Raw genomic sequence first — 16850 nt, 5'->3', positions numbered from 1 at the left:
GGGGGGGGGGAGGGTGAGCTGGACTTCAAGGAATGAGTAGTTGGAGTACGTAGTCCCACAAGCATATGCAATGTTTCCTTCACTAACACAGTGAGCAGCAGGCGGGCAATCTCTTGTTTCCTTTAATGTGTTTTTTACCCCTAGTTGGATAAGGAGATGACATGTCCTGAGAGCTGAAGCATCATTAATTAGACAGTTGGACTTTGACGAATCGCTCCAGAAAGGGCACACAGCCCTGAAGATGCCAAACACTCATCTCAGCTTATCATCCTCTGCCCCAGTGTGTGCCCTTGACCTCTGCGAGCGTGTGCGTATGCGTTAAGGGTGTTGCTTCCGTGAGCTCCTCGTGAGTCACTTCTGGATGATGTGCACATGCCACAAGCCCCAGATGCACCACGCTGAATGCTTCAGATGTTCTATTTAGTAAGTGCCACTCACAATCAAATTTCACATAAGGGCGAATAATAAGAGAAGTGAAATAAATGTAGCATCTAGTGTTAAATAAATGTTGTCTGATGGTATTGCTTACTGTACTTTTCTTTTTCCTCAGCCCCTTCTCGGGCTGCCAGAATCCTTCTCCAACAGAGCTATCTCTAATACAAGGTTAAAGAACACGGCTGGTGAAGATAACACAGGAACAGATATTGCTGCAACGCAAAAGATAAATTTCAATTTGCTGTTGGTTTCTGTGTCTCGGCAGGAGATATGAAATTCTTGTCTTGCAGGGCAAGAATTGATTAGAAAATAAAAATGAATGTGCGGTCTAGTATGTCTGCAATTTTTCTGTTGTATGTTGGTTTCTGGGCTTAGGGTCTTTTGAGATGGTGATACATCTCTCTAGAAGGAAGTGACACTTGCATTTTAGGTGGAGATAAATGCAATTCAAGCCTTTCTTAAAATAGCTACCACCGTATAAACGTGACTGTTTCCCTTGGGGGGCTGCTTTAATGACATGCATAAAATTAATCCCGGTCTCTCCCTCTCTCTTTTCTCTCCATTACTGTGTTTGTACAGAAGAATAGAACAGTAAACAAGTTTGTGCTGTCCCTCCCCACCGGTCTGTACGCTTATGATACAGCCTCAAGTGCTCGAGCTGGGGGAAAAAGACTCCAGGCAGTGGCAGGAAGCTGACACGAGCCGCTCCATTGTCCTATCCCCTGTCATTTCCTCCCCAGAGGAAGACAAGGTGAGGATGTGCAGAGACAGACACGAGGAGAAAGCGAAGACAAAACGAGGATGGGCGGGGAGAGGTAAAAATAATACTGGAAGAGGCCAAGTGCTACCAACAGTTTGCTACCTTGCTACTTTGGCTTCCTGTGTTAGGCCATACTAACACACACACACACACACACACACACACACACACACACACACACACACACACACACACGCAAGTGCACACACACACACACATCCAGTTAAGTTCCTAACAGCTGATAGCAAAGCCTCAGGACACACTGCCAAGTTCTTTATCTGTGTTTACCCGTGTGGCGGAGCTGATTAGCGACAGGCAACATTATGAAGCTCCATTGTTTCCTTTCTCCTTCCAGTTTTTCCGTTCCTGCACAGAGCAAAGTGCGTGTGCGGGAAGGGGGACTGGGAGGATATCTGTTTATGAAGAAGGGCAGAAAGACAATGGCGCGAGTGCAAGACACATCTTCAGGATGAGAGGAAACAGCAGGCCATTGTTTAAGATCTCCGTCATTCATTACTGGCTCCTTGTGTGTGTGTGTGTGTGTGTGTGTGTGTGTGTGTGTGTGTGTGTGTGTATGTGTGTGTGTATGTGTGTGTGTGTGTGTGTCTGCGTTTGCAAAAACAAATGATTTGTGAAAGTGAAAATCTAGAGGCTTTCTACAAGAAACACTCAACAACAACATTCAAACATTAACTTCATCGTTAATATATTTGAGGTTGTTTGTTTAAAGCGCTCAGGAGAATCTAGAGCTAACGTTACAACCAAATGCACAGATCTTTACATTTGATTTGTGGCCACAAGTGATTCTAGAAAATTCATGTTCAATACAACACACCCAGCAGCAAAACCATTACACAGAGCTCACATAGACAGGAAATCAAAGTAGGCCAAAATTCATCTATATCTTTGCCATGACTATGTCTCCTAAATAATGCAAGACACTTCTGTTCAACACTCAGCTCCGTTCAGATTCTGCTGCGTCTGCACTACTTTGCACCTCGTATCTAACACTCCTCATCGGCTGGCTGAGGTTCATGCCTCCAAACTTTCTACCACTTCCCTACTTTATCCTCGGTCTCTGTATCACAGAGGTATAGAGGGAGAGGCATTGATAGGGGGTGAGAAATGGGGAAAGTAAAAGGAGAGATAGAGAGCGCGAGCATGTTGTGCATGTGTGACTTTATATGTGTGAGTGTGTGTGTTTGTGTTTGTGTGTGTGTGTGTTGGAGTGACAGAGAGAGAGAGACAAGAATAACAAGATGGAGAAAAGGTTAACGATGCTCAGCGGTCTGCCTCAGTGTTTCCCCGCTGCTTGTCAGCTTAATCATCAAGACACCAGTGACACATCCGAGTCATATCCCTGCAACAAGACTGCCCTCCCTCCCTTTCTCCATCACTCCACCCCACCCCACCCCACTCCACCCCCACCACCCCCCCTGTTTTAAACTCAGTCTCCCTCTGCCCCTCCTGACTCCCTCCATAAGAATTCAAAGAGCAACAGAACTGCAGTTCATAGAATATGCACAGTTCCCTAAAACAAACCTCTCGGGCCCGGGCTGCCACTGCATCCACAAACATATCTGCGCTACATGGGAAAAAGACAAATCTCTGGTAACGGTTAAGGGAAAGGGCAGGGCTTATCACTTTCGTCGCCTGGATTTCAGAATCTCTGTTTGTGTGTGCTCGCACGAGGTATGTGTGCGAGCAGGCTTTCAACCTTTTTGGTGAAAGTCTGCCAGCCGCCTCCGGGCCATTTAGCAGATACGCTCTCATGTCCTCCTGTTCCATAGTCACAAATTCTGTAACCAGGCAAAAAGAGTTGTGAGAGGAGGCAAGGTGGAAAATTTCCACGGCGTTACACTATAGTGAGACATGAGTGGCGACACGACTTAAGAGGAAGGGAGAGAAACTTGTAATCTCAGCTCACAGCCTTTGAACTTGGCCCGATGAGACGCAAGCGACCCAAAGCAAAAGGTTCCAAAGAAGAGCTCACTGAAGATTACTCAGAATACTGATGCAGTGTGGAATCCAATTCCTCTGGGAGCCCAGGGGACTTTCTGAGAAAGTAAATTATCGGTGTTGTACAAGACTGCATACATACAAATGTATGCTATATGCCATACACACATTTTCAAAGTGAAGACATGTGCTGTGGCCAAATTTTGATCCCACAAATACATTTATGAGTGCAGCCAATTTTGAGCATTGGTGACTCTGTGTGTAAGAGTGGCACATTAAATGAGGTCTAGGGTCTCTTAGGTTCTAATTAGGGCAGCTGTTACCATTTTCATTATTTGTGTGTGTGTGTGTGTGTGTGTGTGTGTGTGTGTGTGTGTGTGTGTGGGAGAGAGAGAGGGAGAGAGAGGAGTTATGTGTGCATGTGCATGTGCATATGTGTGTGTGTGTGTATGTGTGTGTCAGGGTTGGGGTCGGGGGAAATATGCCACTGTCTGGCTACCGCCCCTTCTCATCCAGCTGTTGCTAGTCTGTCAGGGAGCAGAGGTCTGCTGGTGTCAAATCCCTCCCCCGAGCTCTGAATAATGACAAAACCATGCGGAACCGGGGCTGAAGGTAAAGATACTCACAACAAATGGCTATTAAGCATGCTTTGCCATTTGTGATCTTGAAAAGCTATGTGAAACTGCATGTGAATCAGTCTGGATGCAACAAGCGCTGTGTCTGGTTGAGGCAAAGAAATTAGAAGAAAAAAAAAAGAGCCTAAAAAGATTTTGATTTGATTATTCCATCTTTTGTCCCTGGCAGAGAATATCTGTGTCACTGTGATGCAGCTGTATATTCCCTTGCATTTAAATTTAATTATTTCCTCTCAGAGTGTTAATACCATGCACTAGTTTATCAACGACTCTGAAAAATGCTGATAAGTCAACAGTTGCTCAGTGTTAATTGCTAAAAGCTTCTTCTTTTTTTGCATCAAGACATTTGCAGCACTAAAAAAATGATTAGCTGCTCAGAGAGCCGCATGTTCATAATGATTATATTTATACTGGGAGAAAAACATAGATCCTCTGTTCTCTGTCTCTATTAGAGAATCACCTCAATCACAAGTTAGGCACGGTGATGCATAGCTTTTACATAAAGGTGGACAAGCAACCGTGATAAGCCAGACATGCATCAAATTAAACTCTACTTAATTGTTTTTGTGTAAGAAAACGAAAACTAATTAATTTGTGTCATTTCTCCTCACACTCAGTCTGATTGTCATTCATATGTGGTAGTCTGGGTATAAGCATGGTGAATGTCTTTTTCCATAAGGGTTCATAAACAAACTGAACTACTCAAACGTGCAAACAAAAAACAGCAGGGGGGTGGGGGCGCTGTTGGGGGGTGCAGACAGGTGCGTTTTGTCTCTGCCTGTCTCCTGCAAAACAAATGCTCCCTCTCCCTCTCCATCCCTTTCTTCCCCACTCTCCCCATCTCTTGCTCACTCTTGCTCTCTCCATCTGCCTCGCTCCATCACACGGACGCGTATATCCGCGAGACTGTGCCTCCCCCATTATAGACCGTGCACCCCCTTTACCACCCTCTTTATCTGTTTACGCACCGTTCACATGCAAAGAGAAAAACTTCTGACCCGACAGCCCGGTGGAAACAGCCATTCCCACACCGTATCGTCAGACTGAGCTTCTCGCTTTATAGTTTTAATGGAAATCAATCTGGGGACCACTGACTAACTTCGGGGGGGTGGGGTGGGGGTGGAGCGGAGCTCCGCGCGGCTCTGGCTCATTCCTCGGGGCTTCACTTCCTCACCTGCCTGCGTTTCAACCTCATTTGAAGAACACAAGAACATTTTCTTGTGAATGAGCACATGGGTGTACACGCACACACGCGTGCAGTCCTGAGCACGGAGAACCCCCCCACACCTGCCACCCCCCCCCCCCCCCGGTTTAAAAATCTTTAAATCTTTCAAGTTCAACTTTCCGTTCGTGCGCCGCTTGCATCCGTAGCCTCAAATCATGACCACCAACACAGAGAGATCGCCTCTGCCACACGTCCCAAATCTGAACACCGCACAGAAACAATCACAGCTGTACCCCCGGTTTACGCAGCGCCACAATCCACCGGTGCTCCGGCTCGGCTTGCAGACACTGAGACCTCTTGATGTAATCACTCTTCCAAAACTAATTAAACATTTAGCGGCAATTAACAGCAGTGAATTGTAGCACTGCAGCAGATCAGTTGCCCCTCTATACCAGCACGCTGGATGGCTTGACGCAGCGCGCCAGCATGGAGCGCGGTCCGTCCTCTCCATCAATGAAGCCCGTGCGTGCTTAACGGTGACAACAAAAAAAAAGTACGTCTTACCTGTGGCCATAAGGCAAAAGATGAGGTATAACGCGGGCATTGTAGTCGCTCTGGCCGCTGATTGTGTTGACTTGGAAGGATTCGCTCGCTCCGTCTATGCGACCGAGCTGGTTATGGTCCACCGCGGCACTGGAATTATCACCGGACGGACGAGCGCACTGGGATTTGTCTATGATAGCATCCAGTTTAGAGAAATGACTCTGAATGGTCCGAGCAGTCTGTAAATTCTCACTTAACAGTGCATCTCCATAGTTGGTAACTTTCCCCGCTGCATCAGCTTCTCTCCCGGTGTCCGTTCCCTGTCACGCTGGCACAGCTTCTGCCTCTCACTGCGCTCCCTAACAGTCCATCAGTGAATCGGGGCGTATCAATCAGTAGCTTCATCCGCTTTCCACTTTTTAACCAGCTCGATCATGCTGCGCTCCAAAGCGATCTCTCCTCTTCGGCAATGCGCAGTGATAAAGCCCGGTGAAGTTCCCTCTCGCCCCCTCCGCTGGACTCTCTCTCTCTGTCTCTGTCTCTCTCTCTCTCTCGCGCTCCCTCCCTGGCTCCCGTTCTCTCTCTCTCTCTCTCTCTCTCTGTTCCCACTGTCACACACTCACTCCTTCTCTCTCACACACTCTTCCCCTGTCGGTCTCCTCTGTTTACTTCTCACTCCCTCTTACCAATAGGAAATGCGCACTGACAGTCATCTGGTGGGGGGGGGGGGGGGGGGGGGGGGGTACACCAAATCTGGCAGGAGCTGAGTCGCAGGAGCCCCTTTGCCTCAGACGCTTGCCAGGGGGGGCCCAGCGGCTCCCACCCCCAGGGGCCCGCTATTGGCTGAGCCGGCGGAGGGTATTTAAAACACTTATTCCAAGTTATATGACTACCCCAACATTTATTGGGTGGAGTAGCTCACATGGAAATTTGAAGAATATTCAACTCCAAAATGTAATGATGGACAGACAATGTTGGACCATGGTATAGGAAAGACTGTTGTTTAATCATTCGTGGTAAATAGCTCAATATAAACCTTAATTTTCTGACTCTTCAATGCATGTATCTCAGGTATCAGCCAATAAGACTTCCCAGCGTTGCTTTCCTCAAGACTTTTCCTTCTTCTGAGTGAAGTCACAGACCAGACCTTCTGGTTTGCCAATCAATGGGTCAATTTCTCATTAACTAAGGAAATTTAACTGAAAATTAGTATCTGGTTCAGTCTCTACCCCCACATTATCCAGCAGATTTGGAAATTAATTAAGGTGAATTATGTGTAAGTAGTTGCATTAGTTCACAATCAGCTGCAGATGTTTTGCCAAACGGTGTAATAATCACTTGACTCAAAAAACCTTGTGAAAGAACGAATCATCAGTTACTGGATCAAACCAGCGAGACCGTCTGTGTTACTGCGTTTCTCTGATGAACTTGTTGTCTTTTTTGTTTCCTCAGATTTACCCCAAAGGCTACTGTGATTTAACCGATGTATTGTTATTTCAGTCAACTCTTAAACTGACGGAGCCCAAGAGTTTACATAGTGTAGGTTGATTGTTTTTGTGCAAGTGATTGTCTTTGAAGTTCACTCTAAACACACTTTCTCAGGTGCAGTTTGATCTAAAATGGGCCTATTGTTCATCGTCATACAGTGGGCGCTAAAACGAACAGAACCATTATCATATTTCAACAAAAGGTAAAGCTTTCATAAAGAGATAAAAACAGTGCAGTCTATCACTTGCCTGTGGCTGTTTATAGGCTTGTTCTTTGATGTTGTTCATTAGTTATTCAAGGATCTATTGATTAACCAAAATAATAGGCCTTGCAGTCATCTGGTTAATCAGTCTTTCACTTGTATATTGTACCAAGGAAAGACTTAATTTAAATGTTGACACCCCCCCTTCCGCCCCCCCCTCCGCCTTCACACCCACACCCACACAAACACAAACACAAACACACACACAAACACACACACAAACTCTGGCACACACACGCCCTGTTAACACAACCAGATGGTTAGCACTCCATAAGACTGTGAAAAATTCATCAAAGTGTGTAGATTTGGACACTGAGGTCTTCAATGAGTGTGGTTTCCAGCAAACATCATCCTCAAAAAATAAGGGCCTTTTTCTTTTTGACATTTCGCGCTGCATTAAATTAAAGTCTGAACCACACAATGATTAGGCCTCACTCCTCATGAGGGTCCCCCCCCACCCCTCACCCCTCACCCCCAAACAGTAGTTTTCAAACCCCGGGGCTGGCCTTTCTGTTTATTGCCTCCCTGTAATGCAAACATAAGGGTCCCCTGCCAGTAAACACATGTTGATGGAAGAAACAGCTTGCACAGCTGGGGAGCCAACCCAGGTTAGTGTGAGTGAGCACATGGGTAAATGAGCATGTCTGAATGTGTGTGTGTGTGCGTGCATGCGCGTGCATGTGTGTGTGTGTGTGTGTGTGCAGGAATAGATAGATTTCTGTTTTTATATACTGCATGTCAGACTGCGATTTAGGTTGTGTGTGGGCGCGTGAATGTGAGAGAAAGAGGGTAATCAAACGAAACTGCGTTGGTTGTGTGTGTGTGTTTCGTAGGCCATAGTGTGCACGTTGTGAAACCATCAATGAGTGACTGAAGGCGGGGGCTCGGATGAGCAGTAAAACAGCGGGGCGCCTCTACTAGTTGTGCTGTGATAATAAAATCAACATCCATTGTGTAACGTCTGTCACCGGGCATGACGTTGTGATTGAAATGTATGATCTCCTATGGCTCACACAGATGGACAGATAGACCAGGGCAGAAACAGATGATACATGCACCAGCATCAGTTTGAGCCAATAGTCTTAATTATGCTAGCCTCCGTGGCATCAAATGGAGGGCGCCCATACTCCCCAAGCTTTTGAGTGTGTGAATAATTTATAAATAAAAAGGGGGTTTTCAGCTGTGGGTTTATTAATAATAAATATGGTTTGATATTTACTAAACTGTTCAGAGGGAGAAAGGGGTGACAGTTAAGACGTCGTTTGCATGGTAATTGTAAGGAGGTAATAAATAAAGCATGAAGTGGAGATATATGGAAATGCGATTCACAGGGAAATGAGAATAATTTAACAAAATATTATCCCAGTCCTTATTTGACCCAGGGTCAATTAAAAAAGAGATGTCAGTCGTGGTGAACGGCATGCTGGGCCTTAAAATTACAATCGCTTGCTTTTCTCTTTTGTTCGGCTGGAAAGCAGATCTAACGCTCAAGTGAAGGAAAATGTATTCATACTGACACAAACCATGTGTTTAGTTTGAATGAATATTAAACTGAATAAAATCAACCTCATTATCTACCACAGGAAAAGAAGACATTTCTCTTTCAAAAGTAAACTCGGTGTAGCGGGAGCTAGAAGTTGAGGAATGTGAGTTTTTGTTTTGTTTCAAAACCCTCTACTGTTGTGGGAAAGCTCTGCATAGTTTTCAATGAAAATACATGCCATATATACATGGTAAAACATATTATATTAGCATATGAAATAATCACTCTTTATTGTTAAAACGCACGCAAATCATTTTCCTCTAATTGAATCTGTATCATAATTAATAGGCTTAGTGTTGGTATTTGAAATATAGCCTGCTAGATTGATGAATATTAACATCCCTGCTCTATATATTGTAGTGTATGTCTGTGGTGCGCTGTTTGGGTTCCTCTAGGGGTCTAAGGTTTATGCTGCTATCCATATGAGAAACATTACACCAGCTTTTACTGTAATTGTGATATTGAATGTTGAGCTGATCTGTGTCAACCATAACTCTAAATGCTGCTACAAGCTCATAACTCATAAGGACATATACCTTTGCTAGGCAGTGGTATCCATCTGCCCAGCTCGCCGGCAATTCAAAACCTGTCTCCTCTCTCCCATTCCAGCAAAATGACGTCAGTTCACTGCACTGGTTTGAAATTTGCAATTAAGCATTTTCTTTATGTGTGATTGACGAGCAGGAGGAGGGCCATTAAAGCTCAACATGGACCTGGGGCTCACTCTCCAGTCTATAGGACTATTTCCAGGCTCATATCAAATCCTTGTCCTCTGCCCTAATATCAGAATATGACTCTGGCCACCCATGGATTCTGTTTTTGTCTGTAATGAAAGTCTCCTCGGGGATCTGGTTGAGGGATTCTTTTCCTCAGGGGTCAAGGAGAGGTTGAGGCTTCTGGTTCAAGCTGCGCTTAGAAAAGGGTGTGGATTACAGGAATGTTGCTATTGAACTCAGTTTCTATCTAAGATATATAGAAAAGATCTGCAGTCTGACATTACAGTACTCATGACTCTTCTGTATAGACTCTCTCGGTAATAAAGTCATTACAACACAAAGGAGGTGAAGCTGCATATTTATTAAGATAAAGACCAAAGTTTGACAAAACTGTCTGCACTGAAATTGCTTGGGCCCTGATGAAGACAGTTTTGTCATCACCTAATAAAAATACATAAGAACTAAAAGTGCGTGCAACTCCCCCTGCTTCTTTCTGCAAGCCAGCATCTCATCAACCCACTGTGCAGATTCACCCACGTCTCCAATGAAGTGATTACAGCATCCCCAAAATTTAAGATACAGATTGACTGGGTCCTTGGCAAGCCTTGCTCTTCTTCGCTGATAAGTACAGCAGTAAGCTGTCTAAAATATTCATGCCCTGATGCAGAGTTGGTGTCCCTTGATGGGCCTCACCATGTGCAACATCTGTTCCTGATGTCATGCGCGTTCCTGTGTGCCAGAAATGCCCTGATGGTGTCCGTGGCATCTCTGCTGTGCTAAGCCATGTCCAGACACACACTGCTCCACTCAGCTACGATAAATATCTGAGACAACGATAGCGATCCAGTCGCCTGGACGGAACTATTGACCAATTCTGCTGATCCATACTCATAGATTTCGCCGCTTCCGTCTCACACTGAGATCAGCAATTCTGCCACTCACTGATGAATGTGTGGGTTGGCTCTATCAACACTTCATGATTATTTGGTGAATATTCCACTGTGAGTCCCTACATGGGGGAATAGTGGAGTAGTAACACAGTCAGCTCAATACAAATCTGATTTGAAAAATCTGAAAAATGATTAATATAATTCTATTTCTACAACACTTTTTTATCAATCCAGCAGTTCATCTTATCATATCGTTACAAATGCAAGTTAAAAAGTAAGCGGCCACACGGTTTTGACCGATCCTCAGTAGACACTGACCTCTCTGTCTATGACATGAAAGAGAGACAGTGAGTGGGACAGAGATGGACAGTCAACTGTAGTCAAGGTGAATCCTGTCCTGGATGCAGCAGTGACCGTACTAGGCCACAACTACAGTCACAGCTTCCTTCACCACTGGGCTTGCCTCGCTGTCTGCTGACAATCACATGAATAGGCCGTGACTGGCTGCTTGTTTTGTGCCATGATCCCTTGCTGCTCATGCTGCTGAAAAAAATAAATAAACCAGCTCTGCACTGCTATAAATAATGGATGACTCGTCCACTGTCACTTTTCATAGCATATCAAGCCAAGGCCTGGCCATTATTAGGGTCTGTCCTCTTCCCCTTTCTGCCTCTGACTCCAGTTTTGTTATTGTTCTGGTCGACTTGCCTGCACACCTCCTCGGCGGGTCGGCTGTCAGTCTTTCTCTGGGTTGGTGCAGCTGATGGATGCCACAGAGAAGAAAGAGATGCTTTGGGGGCCTGAAACAAGATGGGTGATACAGCAAGCCTCTGCTAGAATAGGAACAGCATGAAATCTGCCTTGACCTGGAACAGGTAGCTAAGCTCAGCTCAGCTAAGATGTCATCAGTCTGCTTGTGTTAGATAACCTGTGCTAAGGTGCTGCCAGGGCTGTGGTTAGTGATTGACCTCATCATCTTGAGACAGACTGTCAGTCGCCCACAGACCCGCCACTTTAAAGTCGAAAACAGGTCTACACCCCTGGCGCGAAAGAAGAGGCTGCTTACTTAAGTAGACACACGATATTCCCCAATCCACCCATCCAGCAGGAGAAATCATGGATTATTTACATATGCAGCTGGGTTTGAGAAAAAATGAATGAGGAACATCTGGCTGAATGGGCACATGAGAGAAAGATATGAGAAAGATGTAGTCATTTGACCGCTGCAACACAAACATGAGGGTGTGTGTGTGTTGAGGAATCAGAGGAGGATGTTGTTTTAAGGGGAGAAACAGAGAAAGTTAAAACTGTTTTTACCCCCTTATCGGTTTCAGCTCTCTGTTTGTTGAAAATGTGCTTCGGGTGCCACCAGGCCAGGCCTGAGGCAAGTGTTGTCCACCAGCAGCTCTCGGCTCCCGCAGACCGAGCCAGTCCCTCCATCTGCAGAGTAATAGCATCAAATCAAGGCCTGCAGCAAACAAACCCTGACAGATCCTCTCATTTGGGATTCACTTTGGGACAGCTGTGGTGCCATCCAAAAGGGGGGACGGAGAGGGGGAAGCCAGCAGTCAGTAATGTATGCAGAGTGTCTGCACGTCCTGGATGACAGCAACACGAGCGCTTGTCACAGGAGACATCAGTTCTACTTAGTCACAGCGCTGCGGGGCAATCCATATGACTGCAGTGCTGTGTGAACTCTATTAATAGTTATCTACCTTTCAGGACTTATTATGCTGAGTAGGGGTTGACAGAGGAATATAATGGAAGAAGTCCCAAATGAGGGAAGGAAACAGGGTCTGTGGAGCATCTCTTGTGCCGCTTGGTGTGTTAATACTTCAGATTCCACCTCCAGTCTCCTCTCTCACCCTATTCCTGTTAGCCTGTGTGGCTGGGCAGCCTGGTGCCAGACCCACAGTTTATGTGAGAGGCATAATAAGGATTAGTTATGGGGCAGGAAGGGGAGAGGGAGGAGAGGGGGGAATGGATGAAAAGATCAGCAGAGGTGGGTGCAGAGGAGGGACGGAGCAGGAGCAGAAGAGATAGATGGTACAGGAAGGAAAAAGGTGGGTGGCAAAGGTAGGCCAGCTGCCGGAGACATGCTTAAAAATCAAGGTTTTCGACTTGGCCGTGGTTAATTTTTCATCATACACCTAAATTAAAAATGTGAGTGGTCATCACTTATTTGTCAAATTGTCTTCACTCAAAAGGCGGATGTCACATCGGGTTTGCGAAAGGTCAGGGGAGCAAACAGGCATGGGGGCGGAGAGTGGATCAAAGGCTGCTGATCCCGCCAAATGCCCTGCAAAACTACCTTGTTTAGGGGGCATTTACTCCAAATGGAGTTCCTGGACTGTTACACTAAGTGGAAATGACATGATTGAAAATATAACATCTGGAATGGCTTCGGCATACTTATTCAACATACCTTCACGGTCCTACATGGATATAGCAAAGATATAAACAAAATATACCACAGCATACTTATATCCCCTACTTAAGTCAAAAAAAGCCTGTAAGTTAATACCCATGTGCTCTAAATCAAAACTGCATTCCTTTCAGTGTAAGCATAAATATGTATCTTACTTTTCCTGTGATTATCATAACCACTCACATTTGCAGTAATCATCTCATGGTGCTTCCCCATAAGCATGAATATTTAGACATACTATAATGTAAAGTGAATCCATTAGATTTCTGCAGATTATTTGATTATTCTCTTACTGTCCATCATTCCTCTCTACGCTCTGTCTTCTTGCTATTTTGGTTTTCTTTAGAAAGGAAAAGAAGCATTTCTAAAGAAAAACCCTTGCAAATACACAGCTAGAATAATCAACCTCCCCTGGCGGTGCTTAGTGTGCCTCATTTCCAAGATTTCCAAGATTAGAAAGAAGGAGAAGGGAAAAAATGATAGACTGGTGTTGCTCCTACCTCTTCAAAATTGCAAATGTGTAGATCTATGGATGAGTGCTTAGCCCACAGCTGCCAGCTAACGGAGAGAGGGAGACACAAAGGTCCCTTGTGTTCAGGGCTAAAGACTGGCCAAGAAAAGGGAGCTTAAGATCTGCTAGTGTACCTCAGCTGTCGTAGGGGTCAATAGATCCTTTCCATCCTACTAAATGAGCCTACAACCCTCACTGCTCTGCTACAGACAGGTCAGCACTTGTAAATCAATGTTGTGACAGACAATACCACGTAACACAAAACAAATGGGAGTGCAGCTTCGTCTTTTTGCTGATCTATCATAACTTCGGGCTATTCAACATGACTCGTGTTTTGTTTTTACACATCTGGAGAACCGTTTCCTCTCGCCTCACTCCCTCATCTCTTCTTGATAGGCTCAGGATAAGCATCTGTTACTGGGGACATCTTGGGAGATACGGCAGCCTAACAGATTGTGTTTGAGGATGAGGAAAAAGGTTGTTTTGATTCAAAGAGGAGGTGTGATTTACCACATAGGCTTCCTGTTAGTCTCCTGACCTCGCCTCGTGGAGGAGATAACAAATTATGATTTTCACTTGGAGATTGCGTTGGAGGATTGTAGTCAGGATTGTAAAACTCTAAAGCACCAATTTGTTTTTGTCTGCCAAAAATGGCACATGTTTTTGCAGAACTGAAATTACCCAACTGGCATTTAATGTATCTCAGATCATTTTTATGACATAAAACTGGATTAGTCGTTATGTGAATCCTCTAATCTTGTTGTGGGCTATTTAAATTAGGAAACAAATCTAAAAAATGTAATAATATTGGTAATATTTCATCCTCATCGGCACATGCAGCTCTTGGGGTCTGCCGAATCTGATGTGCAAATGATGAACTCATTTTCCTGTGAGACCAGATTTAAAGCAGTTAGTCTGCGTATTGTTTGGGTTACTCTCTGTTATCAGCTCTATTATTAGCTGGCCACTCGCACTCTGCAGTTGCCTTCCTTCCAGTATTTCCTGATTGCATTTTTCATTCCTGTCTCAACCGCGTCCCGGGCTCTTGCGTGTTATGTACTTTCCCTGGCAGTTCCTGCGTAAGGTCGCGTCTTCACCATGATTAGAACTGTTTTGAGAAAATAGGACCTGAGAGGAAGTTCAACGTGCCCTTGCCACGCCAAAGCAACATGCCCCTAACTTCCACAGAGACACGCCCCAATTACCTCTGTGACTTAATTATATTTTACACTGGAGGTTGTAAGCCAAGGCTGTGTGACAAAAGCACAGGCAGCTACACATGGATTACATGAATCGGCAGTCAGCCTTTCCAAACCATTGTACCTGGTACAAAATAAAAGAGGTAGGAGGAATTGAGACCTTATGTAAATATTAGTGTTATTATTTCATGGCTTGGCACAGGCTTTCATCCCAAGTGACTCACAAATTCTGGAACCCATTTGCAAAGCTGAGCTTTGCACCAGAGAAATGCAGGTAAAGTACATTGCTCAAGGGTACAACAGTTCCACATAATACGTGTTGTATTAAAACAGGTTGTGCTCAAATTAAGTGGACCCATGAATTGAAATGAAAAAGGCTCCCTTTTGAGAGGAAAATAGATTAGTTTTGCTGATAGATGATCACTTGAAAGCTCTGTGATGTGAATAAGTAAATTTTGACCAGTTGCAGTAAAGCAGATTTATATCAGTTAAGATGTTGTCCTGAGGGCCACTGCAGGGGGGTGGGGGATATGGCAATTTATCCATGAATACATCAAAGCCTCTAAAGTGGCTTATTGCCACAGATATGCTTTCTCATTGTTTACATTGTATAACCCAATTTAGTTTGCTGAGAAGAATTTCTAAACAGAGTTTTAGCTCAAGACTATTAGCATCAACTTAGTCAAGTTAGTCACATAAAATATTGTATGCACTTCTCCCTATGCAAGTCTGGTGCAGCACTGACCTTTTAATAAGAGTATATTTAACAGAGATCCCTGTGGTACTATTCATTATTGTTGTAACACTAGCTCAAGTACCTTAGTGGAAACTAGAAATTGTGGTTCCCCTCAACCAAAACCTGCTCATTATTGTCCATGTGAACAGCTTGTCTGATTCATTAAGCGTTTCCCGCACTATGTGCTCAAGAGACACAGAGAAAGCAAAGAAAGGAGGAACCGTAGGAGAGAGTGAGGACGATGGTAGGTTGTGGTTTAGCCCGGGCGTGCTTGAAGTGAAATATGATTGATTAGTGCGTTCTTGGGTTGACATGCCCTGACTGCAGCTGAAACCTGTTAACTCAACGTGCGCGGACCGGGCCGAATGAAGAGCCAAACCTGTTGTGACTGCCACATGGCAAATATTATGGTTGGCTGACCAGACCACAGCTCAAGTAGGGTAGGAGAGATATAAACAAACAGTCGACTGTGGGAATCAGGGTGTGTGTGACACCGCATGTCCATGTTTGGCATACATGTGCGTGTGTTTGCATTGGTATGGACGCATGCATAAAATGATGGGCTGTATTTTCCCCTGGCTGACATGAAACATAATACAACATGACAGAAGCTGAGTGTTCCCTAACATCTGTTTGCACGTTTTAAACAAACATGGCATTGTGCAAATCTGACTGGAGACAGGCACAGCTACATCCTGCGGATTACTGAAGGAAGTGAATCAGGGGAATGTAATAGTACATGGGGAGATATCACATTCAGAGTTAATGTCACCGGCTTGAGTCATCTTTGTTGGATCACTTTAACAAATAGGTTCTTTTCTACTCTCTTCATTAATCCTTGACGGGTTAATGTGGATTTAACACAACTCTGGCAAAGGTCAGATCAAATCAATTCTTGGTAAAGCCCGAGCTCGGTCCTAGCGAGGCTGGGGAAATACAATAAGACGCCGCGTGATGAGCGGGGTGTGAGCCTATCTGTCAGCAGCCATTAGCGGTCACATCAGAGCCTCAATGAAATCAGAGTCTTGCTGAGAGCTGTCATTATAGGGCTGTTTGAGAGTCTGAAGGGCCAGGATCCAGATCTCCCACAATCCCACAGTGCTCTATGGGGACCGTTGCCACTGCCGCTCACTATTAATTTCGCTGGGCCACGTTCACACCTGTTTCTGCCACTAATTAGCGAACAATAAGGTGAGGGAGGGAGGCATTTTGAATTCATGATGCTTCAAAGAGGTTATTTAAACCACTGCTCCACAGGTGTCTTTATCTCTACAACGTAACTGGCATAAGTACCTTTATTTCTGCGCCTCAGCAAGGCACCATAATGATTTCTCTCTCTCACACACACACACACACATACACAAAAAAGGCAAGTAAAAAAATACCTTACCAATAAAGGTGTTAGTTAAACTTTGCTTTTTATACTGTGGAAGTTGAAGGCTTCAGGTGTACTACAAACCCTGGAGCATGGATGAATGGCCTTGAAATGCTAATTCATAAATACATGCTTGCATAATTCACCACAGGAGAGTCAGGTGTCACACAGCTTCACCTGCTGATTTCAGAGGAATTTCAGCCAT

The 16850-nt window shown here is 44.8% G+C and overlaps 1 protein-coding gene across 3 annotated transcripts in view; it reads right to left on the bottom strand.

Annotated features, from left to right (window-relative positions):
* The window catches only part of kirrel2 (kirre like nephrin family adhesion molecule 2), a 33889-nt gene extending 27789 nt beyond the window's left edge, over positions 1 to 6100 (bottom strand). The window contains exon 1 of one of the 3 annotated variants that reach the window (XM_023419766.2): positions 5519 to 6100. In XM_023419766.2, the coding sequence (XP_023275534.1) occupies positions 5519 to 5558 (40 nt within the window). In that variant the 5' untranslated portion in view covers positions 5559 to 6100. The remainder of the gene's footprint in view (positions 1 to 5518) is intronic. The other 2 variants (XM_023419764.2, XM_087177566.1) reach the window with 2 other exon arrangements.
* Positions 6101 to 16850: the final 10750 nt, after the last annotated feature.

Source organism: Seriola lalandi, unplaced genomic scaffold, assembly GCF_002814215.2.
Source record: "Seriola lalandi dorsalis isolate HSWRI2012SDOR001 ecotype SW California unplaced genomic scaffold, Sedor1 jcf7180002054609, whole genome shotgun sequence".
Classification (NCBI taxonomy): Eukaryota; Metazoa; Chordata; class Actinopteri; order Carangiformes; family Carangidae; genus Seriola; species Seriola lalandi.
This window is presented reverse-complemented; position numbering and strand designations above follow the sequence as displayed.